The sequence below is a fragment of the Protopterus annectens genome, chromosome 11.part0 (genome assembly GCF_019279795.1).
Source record: "Protopterus annectens isolate FY-2018-M chromosome 11.part0, PAN1.0, whole genome shotgun sequence".
NCBI lineage: Eukaryota > Metazoa > Chordata > Ceratodontiformes > Protopteridae > Protopterus > Protopterus annectens.
The window spans coordinates 507,758,458-507,782,202 of NC_056745.1; the positions used below are offsets into that span (position 1 = coordinate 507,758,458).

Genomic DNA, 23,745 nt, shown 5'->3' on the forward strand with positions numbered 1-23,745 from the left:
CTGAATAAGATTTCCTGGTGCTAGGCCTCCTGGCCTCCAAAATGATATCCATAACAGCTTTAGAGAGAGGTGTTGTCTGTTTGACTAATGAATCTGCCATGCAGCCAGGTTTAAGGGCTTGAGCTGACTGTGCAGGATCTGGTTGTTTTGGTGCGTCAGAAGGTGTGGAATTTGAGGTAAACTCCATGGTGGTCCTTGAGCTAAGTTCTTTAAGACTGGGTACCAGTGCTGGCGTGGCCAGTCTGGAGCAATCAGGATCATCTGTGTTTTTTTCTTGTCTGGCTTTTAGGAGTACCTTTGAAAGGAGAGGCAGTGGTGGGAAGGCATAAACTTTTAGGTTTTTCCAGCTGAACGAAAGAGCATCCACTTTCCATGCTTGTGTGTGATAAGTCCTCGTGTAGAATTTTTGTAGTTGGCAATTCAGTGTGGAGGCAAAAAGATCTATGTCTGGGCACCCCTATTTTTGCGTTATCATGCTGAAGACTTGTGGATTTAGTTTCCACTCGTGAGGATCCATGATGTTTCTGCATAAGTAGTCTGCCAGAGTATTTTTCTTTCTTGGCGGGAATTGTGCTTGCAGATGAACTTGATAAGTTAGAGCTGTGTTCCACAAGGTCATGGCTTGTTCTGCACAGGGGGTAAGAATGAGTGCCCCCTTGCTTGTTTATGTACCACATTACTGTGGTGTTGTCTGTTTTTAATAATAATTGTCCTGGATGCAGAAGGTCCTTGAAAGCTGTTAGGGCATTTTCTACAGCCATCATCTCTTTTTGATTGATGTGAAGATGCATTTGGTCTGTGGTCCACTTGCCCTGAATGCATTCTCCTGCCATGTGTGCTCCCCAGGCATAATCCGAAGCATCTGTTGTTAAAGTCTGCCTGGCTATGGGTTGAGTGAAAGGCTGACCCTTGTTGAGGTGACATGCCTGTGCCCACCATCAAAACTCCTGTTGTAGGCAGGGAATTAGTGGTATTACTTTTTCCAAACTGTGAGAGTGCCGAGTCCAAACACTTTTTAGGTACCATTGTAATTTCCTCATATGCAGTCTGGAATATGGAATTAGTAGTATGCAGGATGCCATGAATCCCAAGACCTGCAGAATTTTTCTTGCTGGGAGTTGGGACTTTGTTGCCATCAATTGAAAATACTAAGTCAGTTGTCCTTGTTTGTCTGGCGTGAGATAAGCCATCTGGGCCATTGTATTTAAGCTGGCACCCAGGAATATTATCTCTTGTGAGGGCACTAGTTTTGACTTCTTTTCATTTACTGTGTACCCTAGGCAAATTAGCAACCTTTTTACAAACGCCAGATGCTTTAGAAGAATGTCCTTGCTCTCTGCTTGTATAAGGCAGTCATCCAGGTATGGATATATTTGAATTCCCTTTTGTCTGCAAAATGCAATTACTGGTGCCAGGCACTTTGTGAAGACCCTGGGCGCAGTAGATAAGCCAAACGGCAGTGCAGAGAATTGGTAGTGCATTGAACCAGCTATGAATTTGAGGTATCTTCTGCAATTTTGTCTGGTAGGGACATGCAGGTATGCCTCTTTGAGGTCCAAAGTAACAAGCCAAGCCTTCTTGCCCAACATGGGAAGTAGCTGCTGTAGTGTCAACATTTTGAATTTCGGAACATCCAGGTAAGTAGAGTAGAAAGGTCTAATATGGGTCTCCAGGCTTTGTCCTTTCTGGGGACCAGGAAGAGTCTTGAGTAAAATCCTTGCCCTTGTTCTTGCTGTGGTACTTTTTGAATAACTCTCATGTCCATGAGGGCTGTAATTTGCTTTTGTGCCTCTGCCCATTGATGTTGTGGCAGGTCTGACATTCCTTTTAGCCTTGGTAAAGTGTGAAAGTGGAACCTGTAACCTTGAGACAATATTCAGAACCCATTTGTCTTGGGTGATTGTTTGCCAATTTTGTGAAAAAAGTGCTAGTTTTCCCCCTAAGGGAGCTGCCAAGAGCTGGGCATTGGAAGGGGAAAGTCATTGGGACTGTTTCCTGTAAGGTTGTGACTTGTCTTCACCTCCTTTTGGGGCTGAAGCACCCCACTATCTTGGTCTGTAAGAGCCTTGGGGCTGAGATCTGCCTCTTGGGCGTCTGTATCTGCCTCTTTGTGGCCTGTCTGACACTGGAAAGGACCAATTCTTTGTAGGCCAATTTCTGCTAAATCAAGGTGGCTGTACCTGTAAGAAATCCTTCACTGTTTGCATAGATTTTGCCTTATCTTCCATTTTCTTTAATACCTCCTCTGCCTTAACACCAAATAAAATATCTTGCTGTAAAGGAGCATCCAATAATTTTGCCTTAACATGATCTGATAATCTTTGTTCTTTTAACCAAGCATGCCCTCGAATCACAGATCTTGTAACTGCTGTTCTACAAGAAGCCTCTAATGAATCAAAATCACATTGCAAAGTATGTTTTCCCACTTGTTCAGCTGCATGCAATAAATCCTGCATTTCCTTGTAGTCAGGATGTTCTGCACTAGTACTCATTTTCTGTTTTAATTGAGACATTAAGTATTGTTGGTATTTAAGCGTGTGAAATTGGCAATTTAAAGCCCTCACTGCTAAAGTTGCAGAAGTGTAAACTTTCTTCCCCCATCTGTCTAATGCTCTAGAATCCCTGTCAGAGGGAACTGGATTTTTAACCATGGAAGCCTTTACCCCTTTGGGACCCTGGGAAATAGTTTCTGGATCAGCAGCAGGATTTTTATAAAGAAATTTGTGAGACTCAGGGACTCTGTAGTACCTGTCTGGCTTGATTGGAACAGGGGGTAAAGAATCAGGATTTAAACTGGATTCAGAACACACATCATCCACAATATCCAACACTGGCAAAATAGCAAGGGGCATGTGCTGAGGCAATAAAAGAAAGTATCTGAGCCTTTTCTTGGATTCTGAATAATCCTGGCTCTCCCAATGGAAATGCTCCCTCATGGTATGTAAAGTTTCCCCAAAAGAATAATCCTCAGGAGGAGAGGCTGAAGGAATTGATTCTTCAGCATCAGAGTCCTCATAGGGGGGTAAAGAGTATTCCTGGTCTGAAGAGGAATCAGAATATATAGAAATCTGGTCAGAGGAATCATAGTCTATATCCTGCCTAGGCCTTTTATCAGAAGGGGGATGGGAGCCCCTGATCAGATTAATTAAGTCTTCGGCATTGTGAGCATCTGCTTTTTAGGCATGGAGGCCTGTCCAGGTGAATGCTGTACTTGCTTCTTTGCCTTTAATGGAGTATTGGACTTGGCTGTAGTTTTAATGGTAAGTTGAGAAGGTCTGAAAACACCCTCAGAAGCCGATGCCTGCTCAGCGGCTCCGGACCCATCTGATGGGTTAGTCTCCGTAGGCCCAACACCTTGAGTATCCAGAGGCCTAGGTACCTCCACGTGGGAGTCGGTAGCGGCCTGTGGCTCTGATGTAGCAGGTGTCAGGGGCTGCGAAAGCACCTCACTGAGAACCGGCGACTGGCCTAGAAGAGGCTTCGTCGTCAGTTTTCGACCTCAGATGCACGTCCTTATCCTTGTCTCTGCGTTTTTTGTGCATTCCGGTCGTCGGTTGTTCTGACGGCATGGTGTAATTAAATCTTCGGCCAAAGTAATAGTGAGCAAAATCAAACCGGCGTTTAATAGTGCGTTTGTTAAATCTAGCACAAAACTGACAACTAGTGACGTCGTGATCTGGGCCTAGGCATGCAATACAGTAAGAATGAAAATCCTTATGAGGTATTTGCTTCCCACAAGAAATACAATTATTAACTTTTACTGACATCGGTCTGACGCAAGAAAAAGTTTCCCCAACAGGGTACTTAGCTTTATTGAAGACTTTGGTTCTGAAAATCGAATTTGATATCTCAGGAGTCAGCCGACCGGCACTTGCGAACTGCTTTTGCTTTGGGCACCGCACGGCAAGAAAGACTGAAGAAAATGGTGTCAGCTGCATCTTATATACACCTGGCGCACTGACGTCAGGGAAGAAGCGACAGCAACCGACGCCAGACCAAGACTTTGGAACTCTGGCCGACTGCGGGCCCGCCTGATGGCAGGATAACCCAAGTGTAATGACTGCAGCAGTGAAACACGATGAACATCGAAAGTATTTATCTACAAAAATAGCCCAACGACGAATAGTTCGGGCATTGAACAGGGCACAAAACCGACAGCGAGGGACTTCATGGTCTGGGCCTAAACAGTTGACGCAGTAAGAATGAAAATTTCTATGAGGTATTTGCTTTCCACAGGCAAGACAATTGTTAATTTTTATGACATCGGTTAGAGCAAGAAAAAAGGATCCCCAAAGGGGTACTTATCTTTTTTGAAGACTTCAGGTCCGAAACTCGAAAACGAAAATTTCAGGAGTCGGCCGACAGGCACTTGCGAACTGCTTCTGCTTCAGGCACTTACGGCAAGAAAGACTAATGTAATGGCATCGGCTGCATGTTTTATACCCCTGACGACCTGACGTCATGGAAGAAGTGACAGCATCCAACGCAGAAACCTGAAGACTCTGGTACTCAGGCCGGCTGAGGGTTACCTGCAGGCAGATAATTCAAATGTGATGACTGCAACAGTGAAACACGAAGAACATCTGCACAACACTTCCATTGCTAGGGAATACATGATAATTTGTTTTCCCCTTCTTCTCCTGACAGACAAGATGCCACAAAGTACAGTTTTGTACCTACCATAAATGTAGATGTTCGAGTATACACTGCTGCAGTCATTACACTTGGGTTATCCTGCCGTCAGGTGGTTCCCCAGTCGGCCTGAGTTCCAAAGTCTTGGTCCGGCGTCGGTTGCTGTCGCCTCCTCCCTGACGTCAGTGCGACAGGGGTATACAAGATGCAGCAGATGCCATTTTCTTCAGTTTTTCTTGCCCCAGATGTCAGATGCCTCTAAATAGGCAGGCAATTCCAATTGCTAGTAAAACATACATAAGAAAAGCAAAAAGCAACTTACAGCTACCAGCAAATACTCCCCATAGGTAGTAAGGATAGAAGACATAGGTACGTGCCAGCCAGTAAGAAGGGAAGGATGGAGGGTAACCTGGACTGCAGCAGTGTATACACACTAACATCTACATTTATGGTAGGTACAAAACTGTACTATGTTCATCGTGTTACACTGCTGCAGTCATTACACTTGGGGAGAATTCCAAAGCTGAGGAAGAGTGGCTGGTTCTATAAGGCATTAGGGGTGGCTATAAGGCCCTGCAGCACTGCAGTGGTGAAGCCAGCTCTGGATTTAGAGTATAGAGGCAGATGGTAATGCTTGGTGAAGGTATGTACAGAACTCCAGGTTGCTGCTTCCAAAATATCCTTGGTAGGTACTCCCCTGAGGTAGGCAGTTGAAGTGGCTGTTGCCCTGGTGGAGTGAGATCTAATGCTGCTAGGTACAGGTTTTCCATGGTATGTGTAGCAGAAATGTATACAATGTCCTATCCATTTTGAAATAGTCTGTTTTGAAATGGCTTTTCCCTGTGCTCCTGCAGCATATGCTACTAATAATTGTTCAGATTTTCTGAAAGCTTTGGTTTTGTCCAAGTAGAAGCGTAACTGCCTGTGAATGTCAAAGAGTGCAGTAGTCTCTCCGCTTTATTCTGTGGTTTAGGATAAAAAGTTGGCAGGTGAATAGTTTGGTTTAGAGCCACACTGGATACCACCTTTGGCATAAAAGTAGGGTTAGTTCTTAAAGACACCCTGTCCTGGTGGAAAATGAGGAACGGTTCCACTGCCATTAGTGCCCGTAATTCTGAAACTCTTCGTGCTGATGTTATTGCCAGGAGCAGAGCAGTTTTCCAAGAGATATATTTTAATTCTGCTGTGTTGGCTGGCTCAAAAGGAGGTAAAGTTAACTTCTCCAAAACAAAGTTGAGGTCCCAAGTTGGAGTAGGTGCTCTACGGGGCGGTCTTATGTTTTTAGCCCGTCTACGGTACTGTTTTAACAGAGGATTAGAGAAAATTGGTGGATCCGTGTTGTAATGAGCAGAGATGGCAGAGGCGTGGATCTTGATGGATGAGAAGGAGAGTCCTTTGTCCAGCATCTCAGTTAAGTATTGTAGTATCTGAGGAATGTTTGGGACAAGAGGGTCAAGGCTGTGAGCTTGGTTCCAGGCACAGAATCTCTTCCATTTATCCGAATAGGCTTTCCTGGTACTAGGCCTTCTGGCCTCCAGAATGACATCCATAACAGCTTTGGAGAGAGGCATTGCTTGCTTGACTAAGGAATCTTCCATGCAGCTAGGTTTAAGGTCTTTAGCTGGCTGTGTAGTATTTGTTTGTTGTACTGAGTCAGCAGATGTGGGATCTGAGGCAAAATCCAGGGTAGTTCTTGTGCTAAGCTCCTTAAGGTTGGGTACCAGTGCTGGCATGGCCAGTCTGGTGCAATCAGGATCATCTTTGGCTCTTCCTGCCTGGCTTTTATGAGCACCTTTGGCAGGACAGGTAGTGGTGGGAAAGCGTATACTTGCAGGTTCTCCCAGCTGAATGACAGGGCATCCACTTTCCATGCTTGTGGATGGTAACTCCTTGTGCAAAATTTTTGTAGCTGGCAGTTTATTGGGGATGCAAACAGATCTATGTCCGGGCTCCACCATTTCTGTGTTATCATTCTGAATATTTGTGGATTCAACTCCCATTTGTGGGGATCCATGATGTTTCTGCTTAAGTCGCCTGCCAGTGTGTTTTTGTCTCCTGGCAGGAATTGTGCTTGCAGATGAACTTGAAGGTTTATAGCTGTGTTCCATAAGGTCATAGCTTGTCTGCATAGGGGGTAGGAGTGAGTGCCCCCTTGCTTGTTTATGTACCACATAACTGTGGTGTTGTCTGTCTTCAGCAGTAGTTGTCCTGGATGCAGCAGGTCCTTGAAAGCTATAAGTGCATTTTGTACAGCTAGCATCTCTTTTTGATTGATGTGAAGATGCCTTTTGTTCTGTGGGCCACGTGCCCTGAATACATTTGCCTGCCATGTGTGCTCCCCAGGCGTAATCCGATGCATCTGTTGTCAGTGTTTGCCTGGCTGTGGGTTGTGTAAAAGGCTGTCCCTTGTTGAGGTGACAAGCTTGAGCCCACCATTGAAACTCCCGTTGAAGGCAAGGGATTAGTGGTATAACTTGTTTCCAAACTTTGACAGTGTTGAGACCATACATTCTTTAGGTACCATTGTAGTTTCCTCACATGCAGTCTGGCATATGGAATTAGTAGTATGCAAGATGCCATGTAACCCAAGGCCTGCACAATATTTCTTGCAGGGAGTTGGGTCTTTGTTGCCATCAATTGAAAGTATTGAGTCAGTTGTCCTTGTTTGTCTGGAGTGAGATAAGCCATCTGGGCCGTTGTGTTCAAGTTGGCACCCAGGAATATAATCTCTTGTGAGGGCACTAGTTTTGATTTATTTTCGTTTACGGTGTACCACAGGCAACTTAATAATTTTTTTACAAACGCCAGATGCTATAGAAGAATGTCCTTGCTCTCTGCTTGAATAAGGCAGTCGTCCAGGTACGGATAAATTTGAATTCCTTTCTGCCTGCAAAATGCAATTACTGGTGCCAGGCACTTTGTGAAGACCCTGGGCGCAGTAGATAAGCCAAAGGGCAGTGCAGAGAATTGGTAGTGCATTGAACCTGCTATGAATCTGAGGTATCTTCTGCAGTTTTGTCTGATAGGGACATGCAGGTATGCCTCTGAGGTCCAAAGTCACGAGCCAAGCTTTCTTGCCCAGCATGGGAAGAAGCTGCTGTAATGTCAACATTTTGAATTTCGGAACATCCAGGTAAGTGTTTAGAGATGAAAGATCCAGAATGGGCCTCCAGGCTTTGTCCTTTCTGGGTACCAGAAAGAGTCTTGAGTAAAATCCTTGTCTTTGCTCCTGTGATGGTACCTTTAGAATAGATCTCATATCCATGAGTGCTGTAATTTGTTTTTGAGCCTCTGCCCATTGATTTGGTGGCAGATTTGGCATTCCTTTTAACCTTGGCAGAGTGTGAAAGTGGAACCTGTAACCTTGAAATATAATGTTGAGAACCCATTTGTCTTGGGTGATCATTTGCCAACTGTGGTAGAAGAGTGCCAGTTTTCCTCCCAAGGGGGCTACCAAGAAGGATTTGTTTGGCAGCTGTAGTGGGAAGTCACTTGAGCTGTTTTTTATATGGTTGGGGCCTGTCTTCCCCTTTTTCTGGCCTGATGCAACCCATTGTCGAGGCCTGCAAGTACCTTGAGTTTAACCTCTACCTCTTGGACGTATGTATCTTCTCCTTTGAGGTCTGTCTGTGATTGGAAAGGACCAATTCTTAGTTGGCCAGTTTCTGCTAAATCTAGGAGGCTGAACCTGTAAGAAATCCTTCACCGTTTGCATAGATTTTGCCTTATCCTCCATTTTCTTTAGTACCTCTTCTGCCTTAACTCCAAATAACACATCCTGCTGCAAAGGTGCATCCAATAATTTTGCTTCAACATGATCTGGTAAGGTATGTTCTTTTAACCAAGCATGTCTTCTAATGACAGAGCCTGTAACTGCTGCTCTGCAGGAGGCCTCTAGAGAATCAAAACCACATTGCAAAGTATGCTTTCCCACTTGTTCAGCTGCATGCAATAAATCCTGCATTTCTTTAAAATTAGGAGGATCTGATTCTGGAAGCATTTTTTGTTTTAACTGAGACAGTAAAAATTGCTGATATTTTAGCATGTGAAACTGGCAATTTAAGGCTCTCATTGCTAAAGGTGCAGACGTATATACTTTCTTTCCCCATCTGTCTAATGCTCTGGAATCTCTGTCAGAGGGAACTGGATTCTTGGCTGATGAGGCCTTAACTCCTTTGGGTCCCTGAGAAATAGTTTCAGGGTCAGCTACAGGGCTTTTATACAGAAATTTATGAGAGTCAGGGACTCTGTAGTATCTGTCAGGTTTAACAGGGGCTGGAGGTAAGGAATCAGGATTTAAGCTGGATTCAGTATACACATCATCCACAATATCTAACACTGGTGGAATAGAAAGGGGTCTGTGTTGAGGTAATAAAAGGAAGTCTCTGAGCCTTTTCTTGGATTCTGAATAATCCTGGCCTTCCCAGTGGAAATGCTCCCTCATGGTATGTAGGGTTTCCCCAAAGGAGTAGTCCTCAGGCGGTGAGGCTGATGGAATAGATTCCTCAGCATCAGAATCCTAATAAGGGGGTAAAGAGTATCCTAAGTCTGAGGATGAATCAGATGAGATGGACACCTGGCTGGATGAGTCATAGTCTGCATTCTGTCTAGGCCTTTTATCAGAAGGGGGATGGCACCCCCTGATCAGAGTGATTAGGTCTTCGGCCATTTTGAGCATTTGTTTCTTAGGCATGGAGGCCTGTCCTGGAGAATGCTGTATTTGTTTCTTTAACTTTAAAGGAGGCTTACACTTAGCTGAGGGTTTAATGCTTAACTGAGTAGGTCTGAAGACACCCAATGTAGCTGTGGGTTGCTCAGCTACTCCAGATCCCTCTGAAAGGTTAGTCTTGGTAGACTGAAGAACTTGTGCATCTGAAGGCCCAGCCATCTCCACTTGGGAGTCGGAGGCGGCTTGTGGTTCTACAGAAGCGGTCGTCAGGGGCTGCGAAGGCGCCTCGCTGAAAACCGGAGAATCGGCGACTGGCCTAGAAGAGGCTTCGTCGTCAGTTTTGGGCCACGGATGCCTATCCTTGTCTTTGCGCTTTTTGTGTATTCCGGTCGTCGGAAGTTCCGACGGCATGGTATAATTGAATTTTCTACCAAAATAATGTCGGGCAAAATCAAACCGACGTTTAATAGTGCGCTTGTTAAACCTAGCACAAAACCGACAACCAGTGACGTCGAGGTCAGGGCCTAGGCATGGGATACAATAGGAATGGAAATCCTTATGAGGTATTTGCTTCCCACAAGAAATACAGTTATTAACTTTTACTGACATCGGTCTGAGGCAAGGAAAAGTTTCCCCAACGGGGTACTTAGCTTTGTAGAAGACTTCGGTTCTGGATTCGGAATGAAAATCTCAGGAGACGGCTGACCGGCACTTGCGAACTGCTTTTGCTTTGGGCACCGCGCGGCAAGAAAGACTGAAGAAAATGGTGTCGGCTGCTTCTTATATACCCCTGTCGCACGGACGCCAGGGAGGAGGCGACAGCAACCGACGCCGGACCAAGACTTTGGAACACAGGCCGACTGGGGAACTGCCTGACGGCAGGATAACCCAAGTGTAATGAGTGCTGCAGTGTAACACGATGAACATCAGTGGAAAACAAAATAGGCTCAGTGGTATAAATAAAATGTATACTAATTGGTTTACACAACCGTACAGATACACAAAGCAAAAAGGCACGATACATGCATGATCTGTACCAGGGAAGATGTGGATAAATACAATGATGATTATGAAAAAGTGATGCTAGTATATCAAATGCCATCAGAATCCAAACTGCTAAAAAGGCTACTTCAGAAGTGATCCTCATTCAGTGGCAACACTACCTTCAGATTTGATGGGACCCATATCAAACTTTACTTTTATTTTATTATTTTTTTTTGTATCCATCTGTCATTATTAAGAATGGTATTAACATTCTCTAACGACACATGCACACAAAGTCCAACTACACAACTCGTTTTATGACTTCCAACACATCTTAGAAAATTTTAAGGGATCTTTAAGCTTATTTTTAAACTTCCAGTCCAATTTTTTTTGTCTACATGAGTAATAATGCATATTTTATTTAAAATAAAGTCAGCACTACTTTTGCATGACTGATTACTATTGCTTTCTGATGTGACAGATTGAATCAAATGCAGATCTTCCTATGATCAGAACTATGATTACAGAATGAACATCAATCTTAATACAAAAAGGTGAGACATGCCTGGTGCCCAGTCGTCATTTAACAGAAAACTCTGACTGAAACCCTACAGTTAACTTGCAAACTTATCTAAGATGGTTTTCACCAAAGAAGTAAAAGTAACAATTTGCTAAACTCACTGACCTCCACCAAACACGGTTTTTGTTTCTTTTACTGTCTGGGAAAGCACACACAGTGCATCATGCAGAGATCGTTCTGCTTCATCAAGAATCTGCTGAGTTGCTCCACGAAGAACAATCGTACAAGCCTCACCTGGGAAAACATAATTTGGTACAATAATCACAGAAATTATTCATATCTGTAGTAATACTTCTACAAACCAACAAATAAATTACAGAAAATGGATAAATTGTGCAGATGTGTTACAAAAGGCATTCCCACACACTCACTAGCATCTCAGAGTCACAGTTTAAAATTTGTCAGTCAAAACACAGTTACACAGAAGCACTCCATTATTATGGATTCTCCATAGTCAAAAGTAAAAAGAAAAATAAAAAAAACACCTAAACAAAGAACAATAATGACCACCACCTATTAGCAGTAACATTTTAATAATTAAAAAAACAGGAAACAGATGTATTATTATCACTTCTTCTAGACTTGTTACTGGCTTTCAAGGAAGTCACCCTTGGTCCCACTCACTTTCTTATTTCTTCTTGCCTGAGACAGTTATTAAACCACTTTCAGCTCTGAGCTAGTATATGTGCACAGTCACCACTGACTCAATGCACTCAACTGTCTTTTGCTTTAGAAGTGTCCCTGCAAGCAAACAGATGTGTGCAACAGTGAAGTCTGCAGTCTCAATACCATAGGTTAATAGGTCTGTACTAAGCTAATGGCCCTGGAGCCTTTACAAGCCTAGCCCATAGAAGTGCCCTGGCATATATGAAAGAAAATAACAGTTTAATGACCACTTCTGACTGATAATTTATATGGTCTATTTGGGGAAAGTACAGTTGTGTATACTTACCATAAATGTAGATGTTAGAGTGTCTTCACTGTTGCAGTCATCACTGTAGGGTTCTTCCTGCCGGCAGGCAGCCCTCGGTCGGCCAGAATCCCAAAGTCTGGGTCTGGCATCGGCTGTTCAGTCACGCTCCCTGACGTCAGAGCGCTAGGAGTACAAAGCTGCCAGCCGATGCCATGCTCTCCAGTTTTTCTTGCCCCAGATGTCAGGTGCCCAAAAGCGAAGGCTAATAGTAAAACAAAAATGTAACATACAACAAACCCCATACCCTGTAGCAAATACACCTCAGAAGAAGGGTGAAGTAGGAAACCACACTAATGAAAGTATAAGAGGGGACAGGAGGGTGGGTAACCCAGACTGCAACAGTGAAGACACTCGAACATCTACATTTATGGTAAGTGTACACAACTGTACTATGTTCATCATGTTTCACTGTTGCAGTCATCACTGTAGGGTTGAATCCCAAAGCTGAGATAAAGGGTGGTGGTTAAAGAGTAGAAGGGGCGGCTAGAAGGCCCTGCAAGACTGCAGAAGCAAAGCCTGCCCTAGACTTAGAGTAAACAGGGAGATTATAGTGCTTAGAGAAAGTATGCACCTGAACTCCAAGTTGCAGCTTCCAAAATAACTTTGGTAGGTACTCCCCCGAGAAAGGCAGCTGAAGTAGCAGAAGCTCTGGTAGATTGAGTCCTAATTTTTCCTGGGATTTGCTTTCCATGATGAGAGTAACAAAATCTGATTCCATGAGCAATCCATTTAAAAATGGTCTGTTTTGAAATAGCTTTGCCTTGGGAATTTGTTGCATAAGAAACAAACAGTTGCTCTGTTTTCCTGATATCCTTGGTTCTGTCCAGGTAAAAACGAAGTTGCCTGTGTACATCCAAGGAATGCAAGATCCTTTCCCCCTTATTTTGTGGATTAGTGAAAAAAGTTGGCAGGTGAATAGTTTGATTTAAAGCCACTTTGGAAACCACTTTAGGCATGAAAGTAGGATTAGTCCTTAAAGACACCCTATCTTGATGAAAAATAATATAAGGTTCCACAGCCATAAGTGCTTGTAACTCCGAGACTCTCCTGGCTGAAGTCAAAGCCAGTAGGACAGCTGTCTTCCATGATAAATACTTAATATCAGATGTGGCAGCAGGCTCAAAAGGAGGCAGAGTGAGTTTTTCCAGAACATAGTTGAGGCCCCAGGCAGGTATGGGTGGTGTCCTAGGGGGCCTTAAATTCTTTGCTCCTCTGAGATATTGTTTCAGAAGTGGATGCAAAAAGATTGGAGGATCTGTATTGTAATGTGCAGAGATAGCAGAGGCATGGATTTTTTTTGGAGGAGAAGGACAAACCCTTATGTAGCATGTCTGTCAGGTAATGTAAAATCAATGCGATATTAGGAATGAGAGGATCCGAATCCTGAGCATGCATCCAGGTGCAAAATCTCTTCCATTTACCTGCATAAGATTTTCTAGTGCTAGGCCATCTGGCTTCTAAGATGACATCCATGACCTGTTTGGGAAGGGTAGGATTAATCATAGACCCTGAATACGCCAGGCTGCCAGGCTGAGAGTTTTGATATGAGAGTGCAGAACCTGGCCCTGGTGTTGGGACAAAAGATATGGAATCTGAGGTAGAATTCAAGGAGGCTCCTGGGATAGATTCACCAGTGTTGAGTACCAAAACTGACGAGGCCAATTTGGGGCTAGTAAAATCATCTTGGGTTTGTCCTGCTTGATCTTTAATAACACCCATGGAAGAAGAGGTAGTGGAGGAAAGGCATACCCAGAGAGGTTCCTCCAACTGAATGAGAGAGCATCCACTTTCCATGCTAGTTTGTGAAATGTCCTTGTGCAAAAAAATCTGTAACTGTGGTTGAGGGGGGATGCAAATAAATCTATGTCTGGGCAGCCCCAGGCTTCTGTAATAATCTTGAATATTTGGGTGTCTAGCATCCACTCGGTTGGGGCTGACAGGTTCCTGCTCAGGCTGTCTGTCAGAATATTTAGTTTCCCTGGCAGGAACTGAGCTTGTAGATCCACTTTGTAAGCTAGAGCTGTGTTCCATAGAGTCATGGCTAGTCTGCAAAGGGGGTAGGAGTGTGAACCCCCTTGCTTGTTTGTTGTCTATCCATATCAGTAGTTGTCCTGGCTGTAGAAGATCCCTGAAAGCCAAGAGGGCATTCTGTACAGCTAACATCTCTTTTAAATTGATATGTAGGTGCTTCTGATCCTCTGTCCAAAAACCTTGCAGGCCTTTCCCCTGCAAGTGGGCTCCCCATGCGTAATCTGAGGCGTCCGTGGTTAACACTTGGCTGGCTGGAGGCAGACTGAAGGCTTTCCCTTTGTTGTGAAGACATGCCATGCTCCACCAATGGAATTCCTTTTGTAGGCAAGGCAAGACAGCAATGTGTGTGTCTAGACTGTGGCAATGCTGGGACCATACACTTTTTAGGTACCATTGTATTTTTCTCATATGTAGTCTTGCATATGGTATGAGAAGGATGCAGGAGGCCATGTAACCCAAAGCCTGCAGGAATTTCTTTGCAGTTAGCTGAGACATTAACGCCAAGGTTTTGAAAGTTGAAGCCAGCTGTAGTTGTTTTTCGGATGTCAGGAATGCCATCTGGGTTGTTGTGTTTAGAAGAGCACCTAGAAAAGTTAGCTGCTGTGTGGGTGTCAAATTTGACTTTTTTATGTTCACAATGAATCCCAGGTACTTGAGTAGATTTTGAACAAATTCCAGGTGCTGGAGTAAGACATCCTTGCTGTCTGCTTGAATAAGGCAGTCGTCCAGATAAGGGTAAATTTGAATTCCCTTGAGTCTGCAATAAGCTACTATTGGTGCCAGGCACTTGGTGAAGACCCTGGGCGCAGTAGACAAGCCAAAGGGCAGCGCAGAGAATTGGTAATGTTTCGAGCCGGCCTTGAACCTGAGGTATTTTCTGCACTCCTGTCTGATAGGGATGTGGAGGTAAGCCTCCTTTAAATCCAATGTCACCATCCATGCATTTTTGCTCAGCATTGGCAGGAGCTGCTGCAGAGTAAGCATCTTGAACTTTGGTATCTCCAGGAAAGTATTTAAGACTGACAGATCCAGGATGGGTCTCCATGAATTTTGTTTTCTGGGAACTAGAAAGAGCCTTGAGTAAAAGCCTTGCCCCATCTCTGATTGTGGAACCAGTTCTATGGCCCTCATAGCCTTGAGGGATCCCACCTGGTTTAATGCCTCTGCCCATTGGTGTTTTGGTAGGTCTAGCCATCCGTTTGGTCTTGGCAAGGTATGAAAGTGGAATTTGTAACCTCTTGAAACTACATCCAGAACCCACTTGTCTTGGGTTATGTAAGTCCAATTTTGTTGAAAAAGAGAGAGTTTTCCTCCTAGAGGGGCTTCCAGGAGAAAGGTTCCTGGAGCCAAGCAGGGGGAGTCATTGAGCCTGTTTTCTATAAGATTGAGGTCTGTCCTCTCCACCCCTGGGGGTGGAAGCACTCCACTGTCTACGTCTGTAAGAGATTTGTGCTTGGGTCCTCCCTCTGGAGCGCCTATATCTACCCCTTTGAGGCCTGTCCCAGCTGGGAAAGGACCAATTTTTAGTTGGCCAATTTCTGCTAAATCCTGGGGGATGAACTTGTAAGAAATCCTTAACTGTTTGCATGGATTTTGCCTTATCCTCCATTTTCTTTATCACCTCTTCAGCCTTAGACCCAAACAAAACATTATGCTGAACAGGAGCATCCAGTAACTTTGCTTTCACTTGATCAGGTAAGTTTTGTTCCTTTAACCAAGCATGCCTTCTAATGACTGTGCCAGTGGCAGCCGCCCTGCATGCAGCCTCCAAGGCATCAAAACCACAGTGTAAGCCATGCTTCCCCACTTGCTCAGTAGCATGCATCAAATCGTGTAATTCCTTATTATCTGCACATGTAGAAATGGTACCTAGCTTTTGTTTCATAACAGACAGCAGAAATTGCTGATATTTTAGCATATGAAATCGACAATTTAAAGTCCTAATGGATAAAGTAGCAGAAGTGTACACTTTTTTGCCCCATCTCTCCAAAGCTCTAGAATCCTTATCTGAAGGAATAGGGTTTTTAGCAGAGGCGGCCTTAACACCCTTAGGACCCTGAGAAATGGTTTCTGGATCAGCAGCAGGATTTTTGTAAAGGAACTGGTGGAAGACAGGGACCCTGTAATATCTGTCAGGCTTAGCAGGGGCTGGAGGAAAGGAGTCAGGAGTTAAATTAGCCTCAGAAAAGACATCATCCACAATATCCAAAATAGGAGGAATAGCCAGGGGTCTGGTGCTGGGGGGGAAGAAGAAGGAAATCCCTAAGCCTTCTCTTAGATTCAGAGTACTCCTGTCCTTCCCAGTGAAAATGTTCCCTCATGTCATGTAAAGTTTCCCCAAAAGAAAAATCCTCAGGGGGAGAAGCTGATGGAATGGATTCCTCAGCATCAGAATCCTCATAAGGAGGGAAAGTATATTCCTGTTCAGAGGAAGACACTGAAGAAATAGATGCCTGATCAGAGGATTCATAATCCAATTCTTGCCTTGGCCTTTTGTCTGGAGGGGGATGTGAACCCCTAATCATGCTTAGTAAGTCCTCCGCCATTTTAAGCAGCTGTTTCTGAGATTTGGGTCCCAGATCAGAAGAGGCCTGGGCTGGAGTCTTTGATTTAGAAGGAGTCTTCACCTTTATCAGAAGCTGTGTAGGTCTGAAAAACCCCTCGGAAGCCGGTACCTGCACAGCGGCTCCGGACCCATCCGAGGGAGCATTGTCCGAAGGTCCTGCAGCTGGAGTACTCAAAGACCTAGTTGGCTCCTCGTGGGAGTCCGTTTCGGCAATCGGTTCTAAAATGGCCGCCGACAGGGGCTGCGAAAGCGCCTCACTGACGATGGCCGAACTTGTAGATGGCTCTGCTTGTAAACCGTCGTCTGATTTGAACCTCGGAGGCCTGTCTTTATCCTCGCGTCATTTGTGAACTCCGGTAGTCGAGCGTGTCCAACGACATCATATAATTGAATCGCCTGCCAAAGTAGTGAAAAGCAAAATCGTACCTCCACTTAATAGTACGTTGGTTAAATCTAGCACAAAACCGACAACTAGCTACGTCGTGGTCAGGGCCTAAACAAGGAATACAGTAAGAGTGAAAATCCTTACGAGGTATTTGCTTCCCACAAGAAATACTATTATTAACTTTTTCTGACAACGGACTGGAGCAAGAAAAAAGTTTCCCCAATGGGGTACTTAGCTTTGAGAAGAAGAAGTAAGTCTTCAGAATGAAGCACGAAAAAATATCAGGAGTCAGCCGACCGGCACTTGCGAACTGCTTCCACCGCACGGCAAGAAACACTGGAGAACATGGCGTTGGCTGGCAGCTTTGTACTCCTAGCGCTCTGACGTCAGGGAGCGTGACTGAACAGCCGACGCCGGACCCAGACTTTGGGATTCTGGCCGACCGAGGACTGCCTGCCGGCAGGAAGAACCCTACAGTGATGACTGCAACAGTGAAACACGATGAACATCAGGATCTGTCAAAGAGCTACATGGCCATTACATTTATATGATTCCCAAACAGCCAGAAGTAGTGTATCCTCTGAACAGAGCCACAGTCCACTGAGGTAGCATGTGTACATTTTACACCTAACTTTTTGCAAATCTCCTAATTTTTATTGTGAGCCGTCTTCAGGAAGCTGACATGTAGCTTCTTTATACAGTAGTGAAGTCAGAGTTTCAGGAGACTTTTGTTTTCACAGTCTGGAACAGTGTTTTGTTACAACCTGAGGGCTATATGACCTCTGCAAGAAACACTGAGTAAAGCAAATGTACAAGGTATGTATACTAACTTTGCAATACCTCAGAAGTGAAAATAGTATAAATTACCCATCCACTTGTCAAGGTTTCTCTTGAAGAGTGTTAGTGACAGGCTCTGCCTAATGTAGTTAGGAATTTTGTTCCAAAGCATGGGGTGTCTCTGTGACAGGAATCTATCCCTCCAGCATGTTCCATTTATTGCTGTGGCGAGGTTTAGCTCACTACAGCGAGTGGCTCGCAGTGACTTGGATTTCTTTAGGTGGAGCATGTCCATCAATTCTGAGCTGGACATGGCTTTGTAAGTCAGGCAGAGAACACCAATGAGTAAGCGATATGCCACTGAGTACAGCCAGAGTTTTTCCAGTCGGGCTGCATAGGACATATGTTTGAGGCCAGTAATCCTCTTGGTGAGGTACTTTTGTGGTCTTTCCAGCTGTTGGAAGTGTCTTGTGAGGTACATCTCAAATGGGGCATTGTACTCTATGATGGGTCTGATGAGAGATGAGTAGAGGGGCACTATAACCTCTATTTCTAGACGAGAACCTTTTAGTAATTAGATGGGCTACATAGAAGGATTAACTAATTAATTTGGCAATATGACTGTCAAAGGAGAGATTACTATCTACCTGGGTCCCCAGATCTCTTATTACCTCTTCTGTATTAAGGGGGCTGCCACCTATGTGGTAATTCATGGGTGTTTTGTTTTTCCCAGATGAGATGACTATGGATTTTTTGGCATTTAGCTTGAGACCATGACTTTGACACCAGGTGTCAGTCTCAGTAAGGCCCTTTTGGAGAATGCCCGTGTCAGCCGGAGAGTCAATTATGGCTCCCAGTTTGCAGTCATCGGCGAACTTGGTTAGCCATAGTCCTCCTGTGTTTGCCTGTACTTCTGAAAAGTATATGCCGAACAGTAGGGGTCCCAGGACCGAGCCTTGTGGGACACCACTTGTGACTAGTTTAGAGTCGGACCTGGATCCCACTATTCTTACCGTGTGAGTTCTGTCTGTAAGCCAGTTGGCAACCCATCTCGTGACGTAGAGGTTTATGTTCAGGGTGGTGAGTTTTTCTATAACTCCTGAGTGGGGAATGGTGTCAAAACCCTTGGCGAGGTCAAGGTAGGCTGTGTGAAGTCAACCAAGTTTTGTAGGCATGATCTGCCCTTAAAGCCGAACTGGGTCGGGTCACGTGTTTGAAGGTTCCCAATGTCTTTGTTAATGAGTTCCATGATGATGCGCTCCACAGCCTTGCAGACCAGGCTAGCCAGGCTTATGGGGTGATAGTTACCAGGGTCAGCTGTGGCCCCTCCTTTATGGAGCGGAATAACCGTTGCTGTGTGCCATTCTATGGGTATGTAGTCTGTGCAAAGGCTGAAGATGAACAGTGTGTTTAGGTGTGTGTGTGTGTGTGTGGGGGGGTTAGTTCATTCTGTAGTTCGTGCAAGACGCAGCCTGGGACACCATATGGCCCCATTGACGCTGTGCGTTTTGAAAGGGCTGTTTTCACCTGTGCGCCTGTGATTTCCGGGACACTACACTTTTCCGGTATTGTTGTGGGCCCTTTTGGGGGTGGGTGAAGTTTGCACTGAATCTATCTGCCAGGATGTTGGCAATATTAGTAGGTTCAGTATATTTTGTGCCTGTGAGCTATATTATGTAAATAAGTACTATGGCAGCCTAAAACAAAAACCTTTTGTCCACTGTAACAGCACCATTTTCTTAGACTACAGCAATCCAAATGATACTTTGTGCAATACTGTTTTTAGCAGTCCACTATCTCCTCTCCGTAAGTTTCTCTCTCTCTTGCCCCAGATGCTTGTGTAACCACTTTAAATTCTGAGACACAGTATTCTTTCAGAGCTGCAGCCCTGCATTTTGGCTTAATTCTTCTCACTTGTTTGCTGATCTTTGCAGGTGGGGGTTAGCCTTTGGACTCTGCATTTGAAAGTCCATAGAAACCTCCTTACATAGTTGTTTAAACAGTCAAGAGTAATTTTTTACCATTATATAGCACAGTTAGTCAGGTCAAAATGATACTGGACTAACTCTCCTACTAAGACTCATCTACTGACACAGAGGCCTTTTAAACTGCATTGTTCCTTTTACTTAACTCTCAGCAGATTTGTGGCTCTAAGTTAGTCACTGATTTTCATCCAGCTTCTTTCGCCCTCACCAATGCGAGGGCTCACTCCACCCCCAACACCCCTTTATTCTACATTTATACTTGCATAGCACCGCCCACATGCTCCTCAGACCAATACCATCTGCTCCCTCTAGAAGAAAAATCAACAGAATTACTCTCAGTAGTAACACCCACTCTAGTTTACCACCCAAGACACTTACAAACTGTCCTACTGCTTCATGTTTACAACTATCCCATTACATCTCTACAACCAACTCAGTACCCTGATATTTTTCTAATCCTAATTTACAGCAAAGATAAAACTCAACTTAAATAAAATGTCCCTAACTCAGATTATTTTACTATTTCTCCTCTCTTTACTAACCTTCATCACCAATTATCAACTCCACCTTCTACAATATTTATGACTTTAACCAATCAAAAAAAATTGAAGGATTTTCCAACCAATTCAACCCCCCCCCCAAAAAAAAAAAATTGAAGGAGAAACGAAAGAATATTAACATCTACCCAGCCTTTCCCACAGTACCCTATATCTTTACAAACCACATCCAAAATTTACAATCAAATACCAAACCAAGACCAAAATATAATGGCCCACACTACTCTCTCTGCAAAATATCAATTCAAAAAATTAGCAGATATATTCACCTCAACCCAGGTCCCACTGTTCATAAAATCATCACTTCCAACCTCAAAATAAGCCAGTCACTTAATACCTCTCAACAACAGAATCCAATCTCACCTTACTAAACACGAACCTAAGAAATATGCACAATAAAATCCATGACATACATGCCTACCTTGCCAGATACACTCCTGATGTAGTCATAGCTACTGAAAACTGGTTAGAAAGAACAAAATGAAGGATAATGAGATCACCCTCCCAAGGTACAATATACTCAGGCATAAGAGACAAAACAAGCGTGCAGGTGGTGTAGAAATCTATAAAAATTCCCTAACTGGCACCTTACTCCGATGGGAAATACCCAAATTTAACAATGCTGAACTTCTAACACTCCGAAAAATCAACAATAGGAAAACTATGTCTAACAGCAATTTATATACTACCAGGGAATAACACTGATACTGCTAAAAACATCCTGTATTGCATATCCCAACAAATTAAACATGAAACTACAATACTTGCAGACTTAAATATTAACTGGCAACTCAAATTCCACTTCCCCACTGAATCCATAAACTTGTACAACTTCAATTAATAATCAGACCCACTAGAATTAATAAAACTTCAGGGAGATGCTCAAAATTAGACTGGATCCTTACAAACAAACCAGACAAATGACAAAAGTAGGCTGCCTCTTACATAAGTGACCACATACCAACATATGCCATTAGAACTCACCATAACCTAGATAAACATCATCTATAATCAAATACGAGATACAACCATTTTCAGCTAAATAATTCTCAATTAAACAATATAACTGGAATGTACTTAGAACAATGCCACTAGATACTTTTGTAGAAAACTTTAATGACATTCCCTTTCAGACCTTAGCACTGAAAACTAATAAAACAGTAAATAAAGTCTAACCTCGCACCATGGCTAACAAAAGAAAAAAAAATCACAATAAAAAGGGATACAGCCTGGAAAAACTGGCATAAAAATAGAACTCAAAATGCCTTCCAGCAATTTAGACAACTTAGAAACCTTGCAAAACGCCATGTCCAACAGGACAAGTAAACACATTATACCAACCTACAAGACAATCAAAGCAACCCAAAACTTTTCTTGTCATCACTAAAACTACTCCACCCTGGCAAGACCACCACTCCTCCTCCAGAAACGGACAATATGACAGACTCTAACCCCACACAGTTTAATTCCTACTTTATACAATCAATATTAACTTTTACTTGAGCTTAAATTCTGTACTCTAGCCTCTGACAATCTAACCCCACACTTCCTGCAGCTAGCTGCAAACTCTATAGCTTACCCAATCAGTATACTCATTAACAGATCAATTAGAGAGCCCCTTGTTCCAGACATCTGGAAAAAAGCATTCATTCTCTACTTACACAAAGGCGGCACCCAACACAGACACCACAAACTTTCAGCCAATAGCTAGCCTCTCACCCCTCTCTAAAATACTGGAAAAATGCATCCATGCCCAACTTCTCAACCATCTGTTTGAAAATCAAATTCTGTCACCCACTCAGCATGGTTTCAGACCAGGGCACAGCACCAATACAGCCCTCCTCTCCTTCCTTGATACGTTAACCAGGCACGGGATTCTGATAAAATAATTGCTTCTCTTTTCCTCAACCTCTCCAAAGCTTTCGATACCATTTCCCACACTACCCTCCTCTCTAAACTATCTACCCGCCACATTTCCCCACCTTCCCTACAATGGTTCAATAGCTCTCTCCCCAATAGGCAGCAATCCACCAAATGCAACAGCCTTACTCTCCCTTCCTCAATACTTCTACAGGGGTACCCTAAGGCTCCATACTTGGTCCTGTCTTACTTTAGCACATTAACAACTTTCACACCACTCTCCCACAATGCTCAGTAATCCAGTATGCTGATGACTCTACAATAATATGCACTGCAAATTCCAGCTCTAAACTCCAGCAGATCACTCAGAATGCCCTCACCTCTACTGAATCTTGGATGCTTAACAATTATCTTGCCCTAAATCCAAAAACTAGCAATTTTTACCCCTAAGAAAACCACTCCCCTAGATAAAAAAAAAACTCTCCAGTATACAAGCCCAAGATAATACCACTATATAAGTTGTCCCACATACTAAATTACTAGGCATTACTATAGATGAAAAAGTACAGTTTTGTACCTACCATAAATGTAGATGTTCGAAGATCCACATTGCTGCAGTCCTTACACTTGGGTAGTCCGCTGTCCTCGGTCGGCCCGAATATCAAAGTATTAGGCTGACGTCGGTCAAGGCGCTTAAGACTGACATCAGGACGTCAGGGTACAAATGCGCATGACCGACGTCATATCCTCAGTCTTTTCTTGCCCCAGATGTCAGAAGACCCAAAAAGAAAGGTCAAAACCAAAAGACAGCAAAAAACAACCAACCACCCTTGCACTAATCATATGTACAATATATACAATATCCACAAAATTTACAACCCAAACCACACAACCGCCTCTAACTACAGAGGGGAAGGAGGGAGTAAATTGACTGCAGCAATGTGGATCTTGAACATCTACATTTATGGTAGGTACAAAACTGTACTATGTTCTTCATCTCACATTGCTGCAGTCCTTACACTTGGGTAGAATCCCAAAGCAGAGGTAAGGAGGATGGCAAACTATAAAGCAGTAGGAGCTGCCAAAATGCCCTGTAAAATTGCAGTGGCAAAACCAGCCCTAGATTTAGAGTAAAGTGGAAGGTGGTAGTGCTTAGAGAAAGTATGCACTGAACTCCAAGTAGCTGCCTCCAAAATATCTTTAGTTGCCACCCCCCTTAAAAAAGCTGTAGAAGTGGCAGTAGCCCTAGTGGAATGAGGCCTAATCCCAGCTGGAATCTCCTTACCATGATGGGAATAACAGAAAGCAATACAAAACCCAATCCACTTAGAAATAGTTTGTTTTGACACAGGCTTGCCCTGAGATCCCAAAGCAAATGAAACAAATAACTGCTGAGATTGCCTGAACCCTTTAGTTCTGCTCAAATAATATCGCAACTGCCTGTGTATATCCAAAGTGTGCAAAATCTTTTCCCCTTTATTTTCGGGGTTTGCATAAAAAGTTGGCAAATGAATAGTTTGGTTTAAAGCCACACTAGAAACCACTTTAGGCATAAAGGAAGGATTAGTACGCAAAGATACCCTATCCTTATGGAAAATTAAGAAAGGCTCAACTGCCATAAGGGCCTGTAATTCAGAAACCCTTCTCGCAGAGGTAATGGCCAACAAAAAAGCAGTCTTCCATGATAAATATTTCAACTCGGCAGTAGCTGCAGGCTCAAAAGGTTGTAGAGTGAGTTTCTCCAAC

At 43.7% G+C, this 23,745-nt stretch overlaps 1 protein-coding gene across 2 annotated transcripts in view; it reads right to left on the minus strand.

Annotated features, from left to right (window-relative positions):
* The window catches only part of CCT2 (chaperonin containing TCP1 subunit 2), a 980,031-nt gene that overhangs the window by 384,722 nt on the left and 571,564 nt on the right, over positions 1–23,745 (minus strand). For both annotated transcript variants that reach the window (XM_044088004.1, XM_044088005.1), the window contains exon 12: positions 10,971–11,099. In XM_044088004.1, coding sequence (XP_043943939.1) covers positions 10,971–11,099 — 129 coding nt within the window. The remainder of the gene's footprint in view (positions 1–10,970; positions 11,100–23,745) is intronic.